Source organism: Drosophila virilis, chromosome 3 (genome assembly GCF_030788295.1).
Source record: "Drosophila virilis strain 15010-1051.87 chromosome 3, Dvir_AGI_RSII-ME, whole genome shotgun sequence".
NCBI lineage: Eukaryota > Metazoa > Arthropoda > Insecta > Diptera > Drosophilidae > Drosophila > Drosophila virilis.
In genome coordinates, this window is record NC_091545.1 from 1,890,013 (window position 1) to 1,910,381 (window position 20,369).

General features: G+C 39.1%; 1 protein-coding gene across 4 annotated transcripts in view; it reads right to left on the reverse strand.

The window, feature by feature from the left end:
- The window catches only part of trio (trio Rho guanine nucleotide exchange factor), a 53,523-nt gene that overhangs the window by 11,814 nt on the left and 21,340 nt on the right, over nucleotides 1-20,369 (reverse strand). For 2 of the 4 annotated variants that reach the window (XM_032435562.2, XM_032435563.2), the window contains 4 exons: nucleotides 10,714-11,026; nucleotides 10,577-10,634; nucleotides 1,995-2,100; nucleotides 1,678-1,917 (listed from right to left, as the gene is read on the reverse strand). In XM_032435562.2, the coding sequence (XP_032291453.1) occupies nucleotides 1,678-1,917; nucleotides 1,995-2,100; nucleotides 10,577-10,634; nucleotides 10,714-11,026 (717 nt within the window). Of the gene's footprint in view, nucleotides 1-1,677; nucleotides 1,918-1,994; nucleotides 2,101-2,176; nucleotides 2,236-7,379; nucleotides 7,799-10,576; nucleotides 10,635-10,713; nucleotides 11,027-20,369 lie in introns of those variants that run through there. The other 2 variants (XM_070207874.1, XM_070207875.1) reach the window with 2 other exon arrangements.

Consider the following 20,369-nt stretch of genomic DNA (forward strand, 5'->3'; position numbering starts at 1 on the left):
TTTTTTTTTGCCAGCTAATTTGAATGCGCACAATTTATGCGTCGCGTGTTACGTGAGGATGTGCGCGGGTGCGGGTGTGTGTGTGTGTGTTTGTGTCTTAGTTGATTGTTGTTGTTTCCCATTGTTGGAGGCGTCAAGCATCTTAGCATCTTGCCCTAGAGGCTTGTGTGTCCAAGTTCTGACCCGCCGCCTCCCCTTCCCACCCCACCCCACCACTGCCTCACGCTCTCTTGATGAGCGTGTAAACAAAATAAAGTGGCGCATTTATGGGAAAAGGTGGCTGCCCCACACCCACACCCACCGCCCACCGCCCACCACCTGCTGCGATCTGTTTTATTTGCTATGCTTTCTAATTGAGCAAAGCGAGCAACTCGTGCTCGGATTGCCCAAGCACAATTTCCATGACGTGTCTTTTGTGCAATTGTTTTTGTTTTTGCTTTTGCTTTTGTTTTGATTTGTATTGGGAAATACACAAGTCAACAAACAGACACACGCTGCCAGAGACCAAAACAAACAAATTGCAAGCACAAAGGCCAAAAATAAAAATATTCTGAACAAACTCAACAATTTACCAAATATATTCTGTGTGGAAGCAAAGAAGAGCTGCTCTTAGTGCAAGTCAATTGGTTAGCTATCTTTTATCTATCGGTTTATCTAATTATCATTCTGTATATCGGTATATCTGATTATCTATGCATCTATCAATCTATCTATATATGTACATATGTATGTGTCCATGCATCTATCTACCTAGATCTATGTTTATCTATATTTTTATCTATCTATCTGTATATCTATCTATATCTTTCTCTTTTTCTATCCATCTATCTATTTATCTATCTATCATCTATCCTTATCATATTGTCAAAGGCGCTTGCTCCTATATATTAAATAATCTATATATAAGATTATTTCTCTTGAATAACTGGCGAACAACTCAAAGATCAATTCGTAAGAGCTAGGTAGCTGAAATATTAAAAAAAAGGTTCTTTTTGGTTCAAAAGTAGGCACTGGGAAGTTCGAGCTCCCAAAGGGGCGAATTCTCAATGAATGTTTTTAAGAAAAACATCAACAACGGACTTAGAAAAAGTTCACTTTGCAAATGTGACGCCAGAAGTGTTTGGACGTCGAACCAGCAAACGGAAAGTCGCCGATTCAAGTCCAACAGAACTTGCTTAATTTTGTATTTTTATAACCATCAAGAGGGTGACATAATGTTGTCATTAAATGTGTTAAGCATTAAAGTAAACATTTCCGAACATATAGTATATATATTCCAGATCAGCATCAACAGCCGATAAGGCACAATAATATAAGAAGGAGAACATAAATGAATGATGGGAACTGAAATGAGTTGCTTTGTGAGCATTATGCGGAGAATCTATACACGCGGATACTTCTCAGTACTATTTGCAATTTGCCAAATAAACATTATTTATTTTGGCCGAACAACGCCGGGCATTGCTTCTATTATATTTATGATTAGTTTAAACAGAATAAGTGCCTAACATTTGGAATATTTGCATTTATATCAATAATATGCATGCAATTGCAATTAGATAAAAGGTAAACAAATATCTGAGAGAGCCTGCTGGACTCTATATAGATATAAATATACATATATGTATATAAATATATATATAGATAGATATAAATCTGAGTATTTCGCACACTCACCAAATTGGCTGAGCTCTCCTTGAGATCCTTGGGAAAGGCGGGCGGTCCATTGGCCATCAAATGTGGCTCCTGTATGGGCTTCATGGGCGGCGGCAGCTCCAGGCCGGCCTCCTCCTCGGGCTCAAAGTCCGGCTGGTGCTGTACGCTCACATTGGGGAATTGCGGTGGCATTTGGCCAACCCCGCCGCTGGCGCCGCTGCCCGTCTGCTCGGCGAGCTCCTCGGTGTGCTTCTGTGTTAGCTGCAAAGCAGACGCGTTAAAAATATTATATATTTATGTATATGCATGATATTATTGCGTTATAAATAAGAACTCACTCTCAGATTCTTCTCCGAGGGCTTCTTCAAAAGCGCCTTCTCATTGGGTGACTTCTCCACTTTGGTCTGCGACAGTTTACGCAGCGGCTGCGGCAGCCATTTGCGCCTGCAAAACGTAAATAAAAGAATGCCAAAAATTATAAAGAGTTGAATTAGATTAAGGATCTGGTTGTGTGAACTACAGGAACATGCGTATTGATGTGGCGCTATGCACGAGCTCGTCCATGGCGCTTGTGTGTGTTTTCCTCGCGCGCAGCACGTCGTATACGCAATTAAAAATGTCAAACAAATAAAAGAAAAACAAGCATCCGACCCGTGGCCAATTGGGCTGTCCAGCTGCGTGGCCGACATGAGACTGTCGCCAGAGGCACAGCAGCATATCGCCGCACAGTGGGGCCAAGTTCATGGCACACAAAGAGAGAGAGAGTGAGAGAGGGCGAAAAAGAGAGACGCGGAGAGAGAAAGAGAGAGGGAGAGAGCGTGTGACGAGAGCGCATTCATTGCCAGCCAAATTTATTGCGTTTCCCCCTGAACATTTTCATACACATTTATTTGTTGCCTATTAAAATGCCATTTTTTCCGCCACAAAAAAAAAAATTATTTCGTTGAGTTCGTTTTTGTTTTTATGATTTCTGCTTTCATTTTCATTCAGTTTTTTTTTTTATGTTGAAAGTTTTCATTTTTTAACAGCCAACTGGCCGTAAAAAACAATGTTGATTAATTTTGGGCAGCAAAGTTAAGGCAACAAAAAGTTAAGGCAAAAAATTTAAATCAAACAGGGAATAAGGACCAGAGCATGGCTGAGTATGCCAAAGAAACAGGTGACTGTTGAGCACTGCGAAGAAAAGTAGCGAACCTTTAGATTATTAAATAACAAAAGGAAATTACCCGACGTTGCACGGCTCAAATGATAACAGCTGAAAATGCGAGAGGTTTCCAAATTTGTTGTGGAAATCAACACAATTTTAGCCAGATAAAAAGCCGCTAGATTAAAATCCCTTTTAATCAACATCTCGGATTGAAATATAAATTACTCTTGGCATTTGATAATTAGAAATTCAACTGTTTTATGGGTTTATGGAGCTAGAAATCTAGATGCGCGACTGCAAGGCCTCAGGTTCAAACTAGATCCACGAATCGAACTTTAACCCATGGAACTTGGTTCGAACCAGTCCTCAATTTTGGCACACCCACGCTTTAATTTCAATTAACTTTCTCGTTAAAGTACTTGCTTTTTCTAATCCTTCAACAGGAGTCTGCACATAATAATACACAAAGAGAAATTCCCTTATGCGGTTTTCAATTTGTTGCGAATATTATTATGTAAATAAATGTGTTTATAATTAAGTTCAACCACATTAGCCCCATTTTATAGATACCCATTCGGTACGAGGGCTGCGGTCAACTTGTATGCCAAAAACAGACGGCGAGCACACGCACGCACACACACACATGCTTTGCGTTAGGTAATTTAAAAAAAAAAATAAAAAGAAAGAAAAGAAACCGCATTAACCGCATGGGTTCAAGAGTCATTAACCTGACCCAGGCTGGCGGGGCGGCGCTGTGCGTGAGTCGGCCTCCAGGGTGCCTGATAAATTTATTACAATATTTTAGCTCAATTTCACTTTGAATCGAAAACATTGAAAATGTCGAGGAAAAATACGCGTTGCATACAACGCGGCGCTTGCAGCTCATCAGCTGAGTGAATTTGCAGCCAGGTTGGAGGAAGGGCAAGGGCAAAGGGGGCCTGTCCGGCGACACCTGCACTGAAGACAACCCTCAAGCATGGTAACATAATTCAAAGTAAAAATAAACATTGACACGGACAACAAAATGGCGTGGAGAGGGGGGTGGGGGGGAGTATGTAGGGAGCTGTTCCTGGAAATAGTATTTAATTTATTACGTGCTCGTTCACGTTCAAAATTCATTTGGCTGATGTAATGTTTTAGGCAAATAAGCAACGTTTAATACACACTCACACACACATATACACACATGCGTACATATGCACATGTGTGTGTGTGTGTGTGGCCAGAGGCGGGGCTGCGTATTAATGAGGTCGCCCCAAAGTATGCAACAAAGGCTGCGCGGCTTTTGCCGTCTTCATGTATGTGTGTGTGCGTGTGTGTGTGTGTGTGTGTGTTAGCACACTTGCAAATGTGTCCATTTAGTTCATTGGACTTGGCAGCACGCGCTGCTCGCCCACCCTCCTCCGCCCGGGGGCACAAATAAACGCGCTTATTGACAGAGCGCTTGAGACAAAGCGCCTAAAGGAGAGCTGAGCTGCGCATTGCCACAGGAAAAACGCCACGCCGTGTCTGACAATAATCTATATTCATGTTCAGCAGTTGACTCAATAACAACAAGAACAACAACAAGAACAAGAACAATGAAAAGAAATTGCTTTGCTCAATGCTCACTCGGCCGAGCAAAATGCCCAATTAGTGTGCAAATATTGAAAGTATTTTGTAATTTATGTCCAAACTAAATCAACTAACTTACTGAAACCGTACAATTTGGCTTTTATATGATTAATATTTATAGAGTAGCAAGACGGAGGCTACTCTATAAACAAATACATAAATAAGTTGGCCAAATGCATTTAGTTAATCTAAACAATAATTATAACAAGAGAGATTAGGAAAATAAATCATGCATGCAAAACGATAATTATCGACGTTAATAAAAAGGTATCGAAATAAATAATAAATTCGTGTTGCTGGTATAGTAGAGTCTAGAATTAAATAGTTATAGTATTTAGCTTGGATAGAACATTTATCGAGTAGATACAACATCTAAATGCGACAAATTGGCTAGATAAAAACATGTATTCAAATCGATATTTATCGATATTATGTAAACAGAAACAGATATCGAAATAAATCATAATAAATCGTGCTGCGCTTGATATGCTGCAGCATATAGCTCATTGTCTCAAGCGTTGAAAGTTTTCCACATTGACACATTTATCGAGTTGATTCAACATCTAAAATCGGTAAATCGGAGCTCGATATATATCGATATTGTAAAAAACTGAGCAAATATAAAAAATATGATTAGTTCGTGCTGGAGTGGAGTATATAATTCGTACTTCAAGTCTCTAGCTATTACAGTTTTCCACATTGACGCACTTATCAACTTGTTAAAACATATAAAACCTATAAATTGGAGCTAAGTCGTGAATTGGTACGAAACTAGATCAGAGCTAGGCTGAGGCAATTCGCTTTAAAGAACCTGTAGAAACAGCGCGCAGTATTTGTAATCGTTGGTCAACATGAAAAGCTGATAATAATGATAAGATTGTCAGGAGTTGATACTTTATCGCCCAAAAGTCAATTGAATTTCAAGCGAAAAGGTAATTACAAACACGGCACTCGATGTCCGCTAAAAATTTGTAATTACACATAGATTATGCGGACATGCGGAGTACATACATATAACAAATATCTGTCGAAACTGGAAGAACCCAACAGCTAGAGCTAGCAAAATGTCCTTTATCGCAATACAGCTGTATATTAGTTATATTTTTTATAAACTATCAAGTTGTGAAAAAAATTTAGAGCTATTTCTTTTGTGGGAAAGCAAAGCACTTAAACTACAAATAGAAAATAGCAAAAAAATAAACAAACGATTTGACCGCATTGAGGGTGATTAATATATAAAAACCTTCTATAGGAAGTTGCAACTTCTTCAATTGCCGCTTATCAGAAATGACGAAGTCGCCGCCAGCTGCCGCCTTAAGCTGCGGCAGCGCTGACTAATTCGTCAAGGCTGTGCAATGTTTACACGGAGTCTACCCTCCCCGCCTCCGCCGTATTCTGTTTGTTTTGATTTCAAAGAAAAAAAAGGGAAAAAACAAGAGCTATATAAAAATTAAATAATATTAGAGGAACAAATGTAAAGGCAATTCCATACGATAAATGCTGCAATGCTGGAAAACAGGTTTCGCTTCGAGCAATTAGCGCAAACATCTGTGTGAAACATTAAGCCGGTTTGCGACTAGGCTAGGCTGTTAACTTGGCCAACAGCCAGCTGAGGGACTTAAACAGCGGAGCACGCGAATCGCTCTGGAAGTTCCCATAATTATAAACAAAACAAAAAATTATATATATATATTTCTATATATATTAACGCAAATCGATTGTAACGCTTCGCATTGCACTGAAAATATTCCCCATTACATATTTATTTATATTTATAACGTCTGTGCATGTTTAGAATTACGCTCGAGCTGATCTAAAAGTAATTATTCTTATGTAGAGCACAAATCTGTTTAAAGGTCTGCGTATCTCAGAGATTTTTTCAGTTGAAGTTAGGAATATTTTAATGCGGCTTCTCTGAAACCTAATCCAACTTATTTTGATGGAAGCCTTTAATAACTTTTATATTTCTCGAGATTTTTACAAAAGTCAAATTATACATTTCGAAATATCCAAAAATTTTTGTTTTCTTTTCTTAAATGCAGAAAAAGCTGAATAAATTAAGAACAAAACGTGCTCAACCCAAAACTGCAGCAGTCTCTAATCAGACACATGTATTTATCTATAAGCTATACGTAAACAGATATATGACTGGGTTCTGCGGCAGACGCTGCTGACAATAAATCAAATATATCATATACATATATATATCGCAACACGAGTCCACCAAGATTTTAATGCTTAGTCACTTTTTGGATATCATTGCACAACAACAATAAAACAAAACAACCAAAAAAATAATGAAGAAAAACAAAATAAATTCAAAGCTGATATCGGGCCGATGTAAGGGAAAGGAAGGGGGGAGGGGGGTTGGGCGACTGCATATGAGCAACATTTTGTTGCTCTTCCAAATCGACTTCTATGAGTTTGGGCATCTGATTGAACGTGAGGGCAAACGCAGAGATTGGATTAGCGCAAAGCAAACAAAGGCTATGCATTGTGCTGAAATGTACAATGAACGGGCACTGGCTTTTTCACGGGGGCCTAATCGAACACTACTAGAAAAAAAAACAAGTAAAAGGTGGTCTAATAGGGTGTGCCCGACTAGAAGATAGCCTAAAGCTTCTTGGAATTGGCACTACTTAAAAAATGAAAAAACTTCATCTTTATATAATATTCTGGAAGTAGAGGAAAGTTATCGATTATCGAAAGCAAACTCGTACTGCGCGGGCACTGGGAGGACCTATATTTAAATTGTCAAGTCTTTAGTTCTTAAAGATTGTGAGATCGACGCGTTTATACATTCCGTACAGACAAAAGGCAATGTCTATATCGACACGGCGGTCGGAGTCGAAGATGCTTTCTGCTGCCTGTTACATAAATTTGCACAAAACCCCTTTTTCCCAAAGCACCCAACGGCCTTTTCAGGTGGTCCAAGGGGACTAAAAATGTGAGCTGCATTTACCAAGTTTTGCGGTGCTCATCAATGCATGGCATCGGCGTCGGCGTCGCCGGCTCCTCCTGATCACAACAGAAACAGGCAAAGCCCGGCTGCTTCTGGTTATGCACATGGACTGAATGCTGGTGATAGGGTCGTCCATTCCCATTGATGTTCAGCGATATGGACTTGAAGAGTTGCGGTTGCGGTTGTTTGGGCCGCTCTTGAATCGCCGAGTAGCGTTTCATTTGCTTGGCTTGGTTCACAAAATTGTTATTATCATTATCTGTGTTTGGGGTGGCACTGCCGTTGCCGAAATGCACACCATTTTTTATTTGCTTATCTGAGCAGCTATTGTTGTTGTTACACATGACTGATAAGGCTTACGAAATATCTCACAACAATCTAAGACAATTTCGAACGCGTTTTGCATTCCACGCTGCGTATACGTAACGTTTCGTTCCGGCGTTTCGCAAACAACTGAGGCCACAAGCTCAACCAAAAACATGGGCAAGCTCTACAGCTCGCCAGGCTTTCGCTTTCTGGAGAAATCACCCACCAACCCCCGTCCAGCCCCTTGAGTCGTTGTTTTTGTTGCTTTATGGGCTGCTTCAAAGAGTGTGCACAACACAAAGAGTAACTAAAGAATAAATAAAAGCCAACTGTGAGCAACAGTTAAGCGAATTCGCGCTCTCAAAATGAAAAAAAAAATACATATTAACTGTGAGTAGTCGACTAGCAGATACCCTGGAAAGTTCGTCTTTAGCTAGCTGCTCTCAATTCTAAAGCTTTGTTCAATATGGTCACAAATAAATTACACAGATTTACGTAGAGAGGATGGCTGAAATATTTAGTATGTAGCTTTCTTTTGGTATTTGTTCTAAGCAGTTATTAAATTTAGCTAAGCTTTCTTGAATTTAGTTTAATGTGACATTGAACCAAGCTCAGTATTTAAACTTAATTGAAGTTTTTTTTATGTATATAGTTTAAGCACACAACAGCAGCATTTGCTCTCTGTTACATAGATGTCTACATCTCTTGCATACCCAGTTTCCATATTTTTATGCACACAGGGTATGTATAAATAAAGTTCTTTCTACGTTTTCGGTTTTACGAGTATTTGTATAGTTATTGTTGTTGCCTTTGAGCTGAGTGTAATAGGTTTATATCTTTATGGCTCGCACCCGAGACGCGCGACACGCGATTTTAGACCAAGCGCAAAATGTTAGTCAAGGCACGACGTGACAATTAAATACTGGGAAATTATTGAAAAAATAAAATTTGTATTCAAGGCAAAGGCTTTAAGAGATTAAATGTTGTGTGCTGGGAAATATAAAAAGTATTTGTGGTTTTCATAAGAAATAAAAATATTAAACTGGCAATTTTTTATCTTGTAAGATGACAACATAATTGAGGAGCTTATTTTCAATTTAATTTCCTTGTAATATTCGCATAATTAAAACAAGTTCAAGTGCCAGCTCATTTAAAATTTAATGCAAAAGTTAATTTCTGGAACTTCGCATAATCCCACATTTCATGTGTCCAACTAGCCCCCAATGACGCATAAGCACAAGCTGACAAAGAAATATGCAGTAGCCGCCAAATGCACGATAAATCCCCGACGCCAGACTTGCTCTGATATAAAATTATAATACATAGCACACATATTTATATACACCCTATATTACAGAGAAGTTTATACTATGCGCGAATTACGTAAATGCGGCAATTACTTATCTGTCCGGAGAGCTCTATGGGCCGCATTGAGCGCAGAAAAAACGGGTAAGAGGCCTGATAAATTTTATGACATGCTTTTTCAATTGGTTTTTTGATTCCCTGACCAGCAGAGACAACCAACGTTGTTTGATAGCGATTATGTTTACCTGCACGCACACAAACACCTGATAAACTTGGCCAAAATAAAGTCTGTAGCTCTTATGAAACTAACAGGGGAGCTTGGGCAGCTATGATAATAGAATTGCACAAAGAATTTTAGCAGATTTTATTAAATAGTGTGGCGGCTCACTATATACTTCTTGAAAATCAGTTGATTTTTGGCCGAGTTATGGGGGTGGGAAATTTCGACCCATGTCTACCTACGAATCCTTAGGGCAAGATTTGGACATGAATTTCGACCAAAAATTATGTGTTCAGATTTGAATGCCAGATTGTTTGAGAGGGAAAACCATGAACAAAATGCTAAGCCTCATGAAAATCGGTTGATTTTTGGCCGAGTTATCGGGGTGGGAAATTTCGACCCATCTATATATACGAATCCTAGAGGTAAGGTTTCGACATGAACTTCGGCCAAAAAATATGTTTTCAGATTTAAATGCCAGATTGTTTGAGAGGGAAAACAATGAACAAAATGCCAAGTTTCATGAAAATCGGTTGATTTTTGGCCAAGTTATGGGAGTGGGAAATTTCGTCCCATGTCTATCCATGAATCCTAGGGGTAAGATTTTGACATGAATTTCGACCCAAAAATATGTGTTCAGATTTAAATGCCAGATTTTTTAAGAGGTAAAACCATGAACAAAATGCTAAGCCTCATGAAAATCGGTTGATTTTTGGCCGACTTATGGGGGTGGGAAATCTGGACACATGTTTAAATGTCAGATTTTTTTAGAGGGAAAACCATGAACTAATAACCAAACCTTATTAAAACCTCTTGACTAGGTTAATTGAGTGTTAAACTAACAATCGTGAGGTCGCTAGTTCAAATCTAGCAGCAATTTTGAATTATTAATATATAAATTGGAAAATCTGATTACTACTACAGAAAACCTGAATTTCCTTAAAGAACAGCAGGTAAACGTGTCGAGCTTACCTTATTTCTTAGCCGCAATCTCTAACCTACATTTTTGACATTTTAATCTACTTTAAGGGACGTGGGCGACACTTGTTAATTATTTAAATCAAGGCTGTTTCGTGATAGCAGCAAAGTCCTTGAATTAAAGTCAACTAGCTATTTATGGCCAAGCAGATAAATTATGCAACAGTCACTTAAGAGTGTCAGCAGCGAGCGCAGTTCAGTTGAGGTTCAGGTTCAGATTGTGACGTGGCCCAAAGGCCATTGTGAAAGAATGCCAGAGCCAAGTTAAGTTGGCCAAGTTGTGACTTGACTTTTGACACACACACACACACACACACACACACACACACACACACACACACATCTGTTTGCGCATATTAAAAGACTTGAAAAGAAGTGAGAAACTTACCCACTGAAGCCGCGTCGCTTGGTTGACGAGGACAATGCATCCGCCTTGCCGCGATTCCCTGAAGTGGAACAAGCAGTAGTTCATGCAGATTATTCTATTACGTTCTTTTCCATTTCTTTTTTAAAATTTGAACTCACCTTGATCCTGCATGCTATTGTCGTTGTTGGACTTCTGTGCGGCACCTACTGCTGCAGCTGCTGTTGCTGCTGCTCCCGACGAACCTTGCTTGTGAGCGCCTGGCGGCGGTTTGAGCACGGCAACGGGCACGAGTCCCTCTTGTACGGCCGAATCGTCATGCTGTGGATTAAGGCGGACCAAACAAAAGTCCGGCTCACTGGCTGTGGGCGGCTCAATAATCTCAACCTGCTGGCCCTTGCTGACGCTCAGCTCATTGCTGCCCGAACTGGCGATATAATCGGCCACAACCCAGGTGGCCTCCTGATTGCCCAGCTGCAACGACACGAAATAGCGAGAGACAAACCCGATTTGAGAATCGATGAAAATATGTAAAAAACAAAAATAGTTGTCCTCGACTAGCCGAAAATTATATACACTTGGAGGCATGCAAAAATTTAAATTACACGAGAATGTGCTCCCATAGATATATATTTATATATATCTAATACATATTATAATATATATAGTTTTCTGAATTAAACTTAATTTAAGACTTAAATAATGCAAAGAGCATAGTAAAGCTCTGATATGTTGAAAAGCATTCAAGTATTTTCTACAAACATTTAATTTTAGACTGAACTTTCATATGAGAGCTATAAGATATAGTAGTCAAATTCGGTCGAGTCTTATTTATATATTACCTAGAGCAAGGAAAGGTAACTGAACCAAATTTCGGGTACACAGCTTTTAAGAAAGACGAGTTCACATAGATTAGATACATCGAAAAGAGTCTGTCTAAAGCTCTTATAAATAAAATACTTAAAAGGTTCATTGAAAATGCTTTATAAATTAAATAAAATCTTTATTAAAGAATTGAGTTCATAGTTTATTAGAGCTTGGTTGAGTGAAGTCTATTAAAAAGGGTGAACTATGTCAAGCTTTATGAAGACAGCATTAAAATTGAAATTAATTAAAATATATATTTTTATGGAGATAAGTCAACATCTATGTGTTATACATTTTGTCAGCATAGTGTAATGCCCATTGAAAGGGTATAAAGATGATGCTGGTGATGGGCAGCCATTTGCCTTTGCCACAAGCACATACACAGACACTCACATAAACACACAGTCACACACACACACACACAGAAACAGACACACGTGCCCGGAGAGAAGTGCATCCAATGGAGCAAGTGGACAGCCGGACATAAATGTGGTCCAGCGACCATGCCAAGTGTCGAAGGGCAAGGGCAAGGGCGGTTTATTGATTTAATTTGTGCGGTTTTAGTCAGCTGCAGGCGACAAAACACACACAGGACATGCAAGGGGCCACAACAAGGACTCATACACTCGAAATAAAAGAGGCGACCTCCAAAGCAGCCCAAGGATCATTTGCCAAGAAACGCACTAATTAGAAAAACCTATTCAAGCAGACATGCCCCATTGTCTCTCTCCCGGCAGAGAGGCTGCCAAGACGATGTCAGCTTCGATTAGCTGCCTGACTGCCACATGTGGCATGTGGCAAGCCAAGCCCAAGCTCACGTTATGTTTATTAATAATTTATAACTTTATTAATTTATATGCTTGTGGGATGTTGCCGGCCACAAAAATGTTGTGTGCACAAGTTTTTAAGCCAGCCAATTGCCGATTATAATCGATAAGTGGCTAATTAAAAGCTATTTTTATAAAAGATTAATCGATAAATAAATGAAGCTCTTGAATTTTCACATTCCTCTGGCTGAGAGCTGGCAAGAAATGTATAAGACAATATAAAATAATGAAAATAAACGGAATACATGTTAAAAACCATTGTTGTTTATTTTTCAATTGTTATTATTTTTCTATTATTATTTCCTGTTCTTTGTCAATCAAAATAGTTTAAGTGAACATATGTAGATATCATATATATATTTGACCCAGCGAGCTCTCTCCTGCTAGTTCGACGCTCAAATATCTAGCCCTCAACAAGCGCAAATCGCATATGCCCGCAATTTAGTTGATGTTTTCTACATACATTTGCTCAAACGCCCTTGACCCTCTTTTGGAGTCCGAACCCTCAAAAATGCCATCCTATCGCTCACTTTCGACCCAAAAGCTCGTTAGCTTTGATCAGCCAAACAGTCAATTAGTCAGAACATACTCTCTCATATAGAAGATATAGAGTGGTAACTGTATCGAGTGCTGCTGCCACAAATGAAAGGAAGTTCCATCAGCAGTGCAGCTCATTAGGGCCGCCTTCTGATTGCCTCGCTTCAGCTTGCTAGCTGTTTATATAGCTGGAGCTCTGGCCAATAACAATAACAATTAGGGGCACACTGCTGATGGGGGTACGACTGGCAGATACCCAGTAGCTTCCCTTAACATCGGCCTATAATTTTGCTTGGCATCATTCTGGTTTTCTGTCGGTCTCTGAGATCGACAAATATTTGACATCATTTTCTGCCTTTAAATTGACGCACAAGTTAGGCATATCCATTATTTTCGCCTTCTTTTAATGGGCTTAGGGTATGAACAGAACAAGTGAACAGGAAGCTGAGCAATGAGCTCAAGTTGCCGGCAGCCTCAAGGAGCAGCGTGTTAGCTGCCTGTCGTTCCTGCTGTTAATTAAGCTCAACTCACACGCAGTCTGTATGTGTGTGTATCTATGTGCGTGTATGTGTGCGCGTATCTGTGTGTGCGCACATATACACATTCATAAATATTGCACGTTTCCGCTTGTAATGCAATTAGTCGAAAAGTTTTCAACGCGCTGAGCATTAAAAGTTTTCAACAACAATTTGTGCAGGCCAAGTTAAGAGAAAAATTTTACGTGGGCGTGTGGCAGAGCGTCGAGCTATGCAGAAAATGGGCGCAAAAATTATATATTTCATCTCTCCTGACATCTCGCGAAACGAGCGCTTTTAAAAGTTGTATCAAGTTGCGCGAGACAGCTACTAAATCAGGGGAAAATGTAAATAATTGCAAAAAATGATAAGCACAGCAATAGTTGGGGCACTACTTAAATGTTTGAGAATCGCAAAGAAGGGCGGTACGTAAAAGAGAGTGTGAGAGATAGGTTAAGTAAAAGAACGAGCTAGTAATAGAAACGTTGCGAGTCTGTATAGAGAAAGAGAACAAGGGTGCTGACTAGAGAGGTCGCATTAGAAGAGTGAAAAGCCGAAGCATTTTTATTGATTTCCCTAATTTCCATGAACATACACATGCATATAAGCCATGTGTGTTCTGACATGCCCAGCGTATGGCACGTGCTGCCATCATCATAAACATGATTATAACTTCTGTTGGCAGCTACTTAACGCGCTCTGCAGTTTGCTGCAGCAAGAACCAGCACACAAGCAGACATACACACACTCCCACTCACACAAACCTCACTCATGCATGCTTGCCATGGGGTTGTGGTTGGGCCACAAGGCGTATGCGCACTTCCTCAGTGCATTCTCCTGCCTAGATAATTGCTGGAGTGCATCGAAATTGCCTGACGACGAGCCCAAACAAAAGGCAGCCGCAGCACCAGGTCCACAACTGTTTGTGGTTTCATTTCAGGGCATTATGCTGTAAGCATTTAAGCTGCGTTTATCTGCACAAACAAAAGCATTTGGTCCGAACGATAATCACATGCTTAATAGCTCTTGGCATAAAGCTAACGAATTATGTTCAGTTGGTTTAGATTCAAGAAAATGTGGTTCATTATCATGAAGAGATTGGTTAAGGTGTTGACGGGTTGAACTAGCAAATGCAAAAACGCTGGTTCAAGTACAACTGCAATTTAAAATGTGTCCTTCTCAGAACCTAAAGGAGCTAGAGACCTGAAATTTGGAAATAGTTTCCAAGAAATCGATTAAAATCGATAACAAGCTTAAACTCTCTGAGCAAATCGCGTAAGTCATAAGCGCTAGAGTGGCCAAATTTGACATGTAGCATGTAGCCAGAATAGCGTATACAAATCGCATATCTTTCACTAATAGCTAAAATAATATTACATTTCTTTCGTGGACATAATTATAATTTATTTATTATACATTCTTCTTTCTTTATATTTTTCATCAATTATCTTCTTCATGTCTCAAAGAAAATACTGTATTTTACTAAGAACTGCTTAAATTCGATTGGGCAATGCATTTGCACGAGAAACTGTCTGTCTACAATTTTCTCTGCACAACCACATTGATTTGTTTGTGTGTGTAAGTAAGCATGTGCCCCACAAATTAAATTCATCTCCATCGAGTGGCATTTTGTTGTTGGTGTTGCACATTTTGTGAGCGCCTTGGCTGCTCTTTAATTAAATTAATGAAAGGATATTTTCGAGCTGCCAGCTAACGCTACGTATACATGATATTTTTTTAACTTTCAGCTTCGCTTCCTTTTCATACGGTCTACGGGTTTCATATTTTAAGGCTAGCAATTTCTGCTGCAAAATGCAATCAGCGCTGCCTTGTTAAGCTTTTGCCCCGCTCTCCTCCCCACTCAGCTGTCAATATCGTTCCCTACCCTTTGCGCTGCATAAAATAATTAACATGTCTTACAGTTGCCTTTTGCTCATTTGCATAGTTAATCAAAAAAGCACAGAAAGAGAAAGTATAAGCGAGAGAAAGGGAGGAGGAAAGAGAATAACATTTACCATAAGATGCACTCCAAATACTGTGGAATTTCAAGTCAAAACAATTGAAGTCACATATATGCCCCATTACTTCGTTTTGCAGGGTATGCCACTGCGTAGTCGCAGTTTTCTGTCTACTGCGCAATAAACGCACAACATTTAATTATTTCATGTTCGATTCCATAAAGTTTGCGGATAAAGATATGCGAGAAAAAAAAAAAGAAAATGGGGAGCACCATTTGAAATTCAATTGGAAAATCAAACTTGAAATGTGGATTTGAGTTCTACGCATAAAATCAATTGAAAAGTTTTTCCCAAGAAATCACAAGCGTATTTGCATATTTCAATGGAGCAAAAGTGGGCCAAGAAGCAGCTGACCAGGCCGAGAATTCACGGTCAGGATAGCTAAGGGATATATTACCAACAAGTTGTAGCTGGTGTGGAACTTCGCTTGTGTACTGATTACAAGGCTGATAAGAAAATGACAGCAAAGCAAGGGAAGTCAAAGAAGAACAAAAAAGTGTGCGCTAGGTGGAAGTTGCCGACTAGAAGATACCCTGTACCCAACGTCAAGCTGATGTGTAAAACCATTCTAACATTCTTCTATTTATACCTATGCAAAAAGGTAACTTATTTTTCCTCTCTTCGCCCTTAAGACTTTGGCAAAAACATTCTTGATTAACATCGGTCTCTTAGGTCCGATCTTTTTTGCATTTGAACATTGATTAAAAATTGCATACGTATGTGTATGTATATCAGAGCGCAGGAAAATATATATTTAAAGTTCTCTAGGTTTTTGTCCAAGATCATGGCAACAAGCCAGTATATATATACATGTACTCTAATCGGTCACAAATGACGCCTTCCGTCCATCATACCCTCTTTTGCCAATACTAATTCGTTTAGGGTATAAGCAGCAGGAAAGTCAGATAAAAGTAGACTACGAAGCCAGCGTAATTCGAGACACATAGAGAAAAGTCAGGAAAGCAAGGTTCGGGCAGGTCGCCTTTGACGAGCCGGAAAATGTGCTTTGGCCAAAATAAAAAGGAAAGCAAAAATTTCTAAAGCGATTTGGCAAATGCTTACGTTATTATTGACGACCAAAATGTGGGGGCTGGAGGCGTGGCGGCTGTGTGCGTGTGTGTACCCACAACAAGATTGAAAGCCAAAGATGAGGGGAAACTCCATGACTTTGCCTTGTCTTTTATGGGCCATAAAAAAGACACAATTGCAGCACACTTAAAACTCATCAATCGAGGGGCTCATAAAAAGAGGGAGCGAGGACGAGAGGAGGGAGAGCTGCGCTCAGGGTTGTCAATTCGAATTAACCAAACAGCATTTAACTGATTGAAAATTGAGATGAAAGCCGAAGTTTAAAGTGCACCTAAATATATTTAGGTCCATTTTATATTTTCAATTGATTTATAAAAGCAAACAAGATTATATGAAGAACAAAAAAATATATAATTAGGCAAAGAGAGCCTTTAAAGAAGCGCAAGATAATTGAATGCCAGTCGAGATAAAGCTTAGACAGACGACAGAAAATTGTCCAATTACTTAAGCTTGTTTTTGACCCAGACACACCTTTACAGGGTATATTTTAGATTTTAAGTAAGCACAGTATTTTAATAAGTTTCCTTCCTTTACCTAGGAAGTTCTTGCATATAAATAGGCTACAATTGAGACACCTGATTGCCTTCCAAACCAACATTTTACAGGGTATACAACATGCCTTTATTAAGATACCTGCTGTCTTTAACTTGTTAAAAATCTACTCAACATTTTGCAGGGTAAACTATTTAATATATCAGATCTTAAGCAAGGCCACAACATCAATTCAGCTATCTGCTTGCTTTAGCCTGATACATTTGTATATTTCAGACTTTTAGGAAGAGTTCAATATTTAAATTGATTTTAACATATTTAAATATGTTTGACATATCTGCTTCAGCCTGTTATTAACCCATTCACACTTTTACAGGGTATCATTTGCATATTTCGGATTTTAAGCTAAAGCTTATTCTTATAATCAATTAATAACGTCTTTAACGTGTATCTTTATTTCACATTAAACAATTGACAAATGCCACCCAAGGGGCACATTAGTAAATCACAAATAATAACAGAAGCGCGCACACACACACACACGCACACACACATATATGTATAAACAATAACTGTATGCATGTGTATATGTTGTAAGTACATAAAACATAAACGTTGTCTATTATTCAATTAACCCGGGCTAGCAGTGGGCGTGGCACGCGAAGGTTCGCTTCAACAACAATTACGCTGTTACATTGTTAACAACAAACAAAGGCCCTTCCCCTCCCCTAAAAACGAGTAGAGAGAGGGGATAGAAGGGCTGTGTGTGTATGGAATAAAACACATTCCAGTGCCATATACCCAACCATGCTGTAGTCTCTGATAATTGTGCGACAACATGTTAACAGCGACTACTTCGACCGCAGTTGTGGGCTCTCTTGTTGTTGTTTTTGTGTGTGGTCTGCATGTGTGTGTGTGTGTGGTGTGTGTGGTCTGCATGTATGTGTATGTACATGGTGTGTGTGTGTGTGTGTGTTCAATGAAAGTCATTTACAACGCAAATCGAATAATATTCTCAATAAATTACGTGCAAACATGACATGTTAGATAAAGCCGGGCCCTTTTTATGGCCCACCTAGCCCTGGGGGCGGGGTTAATGTCCTCGGAGACAAAGCCTGTGTACAACAATTAGAGGAGCATTTTAGATAAAACTTATATATTGATAGATTATTATAAATATATGGCATTATATAATAACGAAAAAGGTTATTCAAAAATGAACAGTTGGGATATATTTGACTAAAAGTTCTTGTTTCTAGGCATAGAGTAGTATTGGAGGAAACTTCACATTATGATAATCCACATGAGTTAGTGTTGTAAAAAGAATAATTCACATAAATTAGTGTTTAAGTATAAGTATAGAAAATGGCAGTGTTGCTAAGGCAACACATGACGAAAATCAAATAAGTTAGTGTTGTAAACACGATTTGTATTATTAGTACAGAAAATAGCAGTGCTGGAAGTGCACCATATGAATGTTCTTTGGCAATTTTGCTAGTGTTGTAAAATAACTAAAATATTTATATTAAAATATCTATAACAATAATGTCTTTACCCCATTGCAAACAATCACTTATGCCTGCTCAATTATCAATAACTTTAAGTTAATCGTCTTATATGAAACGAATTGCAACACTTTTCAATTTCTTCGGCCTTAAGCGTTTGAAATTCCAAGTATTTAATCTGTCCGGCAGTCATTTTGTAGAGGTTCATTTCGAAACATGTGCTGCCAGCGGCATTTAAGAGTGAAGCAAACAGGCTTCGAGGATAAACAAAGCGAGCGGCTGTGCCTGCGGCGGAACAGCCCAAATGCTGTTGGCCTGGCCAAGTGTTGGGCAGTGCCCCGAAATAGAGACCGAAACGATGGGCATTCAGAACAAATTACAAAGCGTAAGAGGGGCAGCAGTGGCCAGAGGCTGCACGAGTCTATTGATGCCCAAGATGAAAAAGCACACGCACACACACACACACATACGAGCAGTCACACACTCTTTGGCGAGTTTAAGTTTGGGCCGTCGACGAGGGAGCAATTGAAAATTGCTTTGCCCCAAACTGTGGCAGCGCATTGTGTTCGACATGTGGCCTTGCCACGACTTGCAACCCATCAATGCTATCATTTTTATAGCCAAGCTGTGCCCCCTCCTCCCCTCCTACCCCACAGAGCCACCATCATCATCCTCTTCACCACGACTATCATAAAAGCTTAAGCTGGCTTTGGCACAGATATGTGTACAAGTATTTACAACGCAATTGTAGCTGCAGGCATAAGTGTTATACTATCTATAGCTGTATCTGTATCTCTAGCTGTGGCTGTATCTGTATCTCTAGCTGTGCCTGTATCTGTGGCTCTGCATCTTTTTCTGTGATTTCTCTGGCTGTGTATCTGCAAGTTTCAAGTTGAGTTTTTGCTTCGTTGCATAGTTTTGTGCGCAGCGACTGGCGACAATTCACTTACAAATTGTTGCTATTTACTTTTGGCCTTCTTTCCTGCGTTTTATACCCTGTACATATGTAACGCAGGGTATACTATTGCTAAGACAAGCTTTGCGACAGGCAGTTATATAACTTAGTAGAGAAAAAAGCAGATGAAGTCACAATCGTTGATCCCGTCTACAGGATATCAGCTCGTCGAGCACTCTTTGTGTTGGCATTTTTAGTTGTTATGCACCCATGAGTTCTTGGGCTTTGCTTTTGACATTCAGCGACTACTTTTTGCACAATTTGCATATAATTTGCACGAGTGAGGGGGAGAGCAGCAGCCTGCCGTCTGCTACAGTCATAAAATCCAGCTAACAACAAAATAAACTACGCAAAAAAATGAAAGCAAGATACATAACTATTACAATGGGGCAGCTGCACGTCATTGGCCAAGTTTCTGCCGCTATTTAAAGTGCTCTACAAGACGAAGGGTGCTTTGTATGGGACACTAGGCTGGTGCATGAGCCATAAAATTGGTTTAATTACCAGCAATTACTTGAATTACTTCATCTATAAATAGTTTAGTAATTGTAATGGTAATTGAAATGTGAAGTATAAAGAATCTTAAATATATATTTCATTCATTCTATAGACAAACTGTTTATAAATACTTAAACACAATAAATACTTAAGTAAATGTAATAAGGTAATTAAATATAGTATATATTTAATTCATTTTGTGGGCAATCTGAATGCCTTATCGCAAGTTATATTTTCTATTCTATAAACTTTCTAGGCCTTAGAGTTAATAATTAACTAACGATTACTTGTATATGTTTTTTAACTTCTAAAGTAATTAACCAACTGGATAATTCCAAGCTATATTCTCTAGCAGAAATAAACATTTCCCTATCATCTTTTTAATATGCTTTAGGTTAGGGTATTTGTAATTTGACATTTCTCTCATTTCGACAGCAATTTTTGTGTGCTTCTGTGTGTTATGCAACATTGTGTTATTTTTATGTTAACGGCTGCTGCGTCGTCAGTTTGTGTT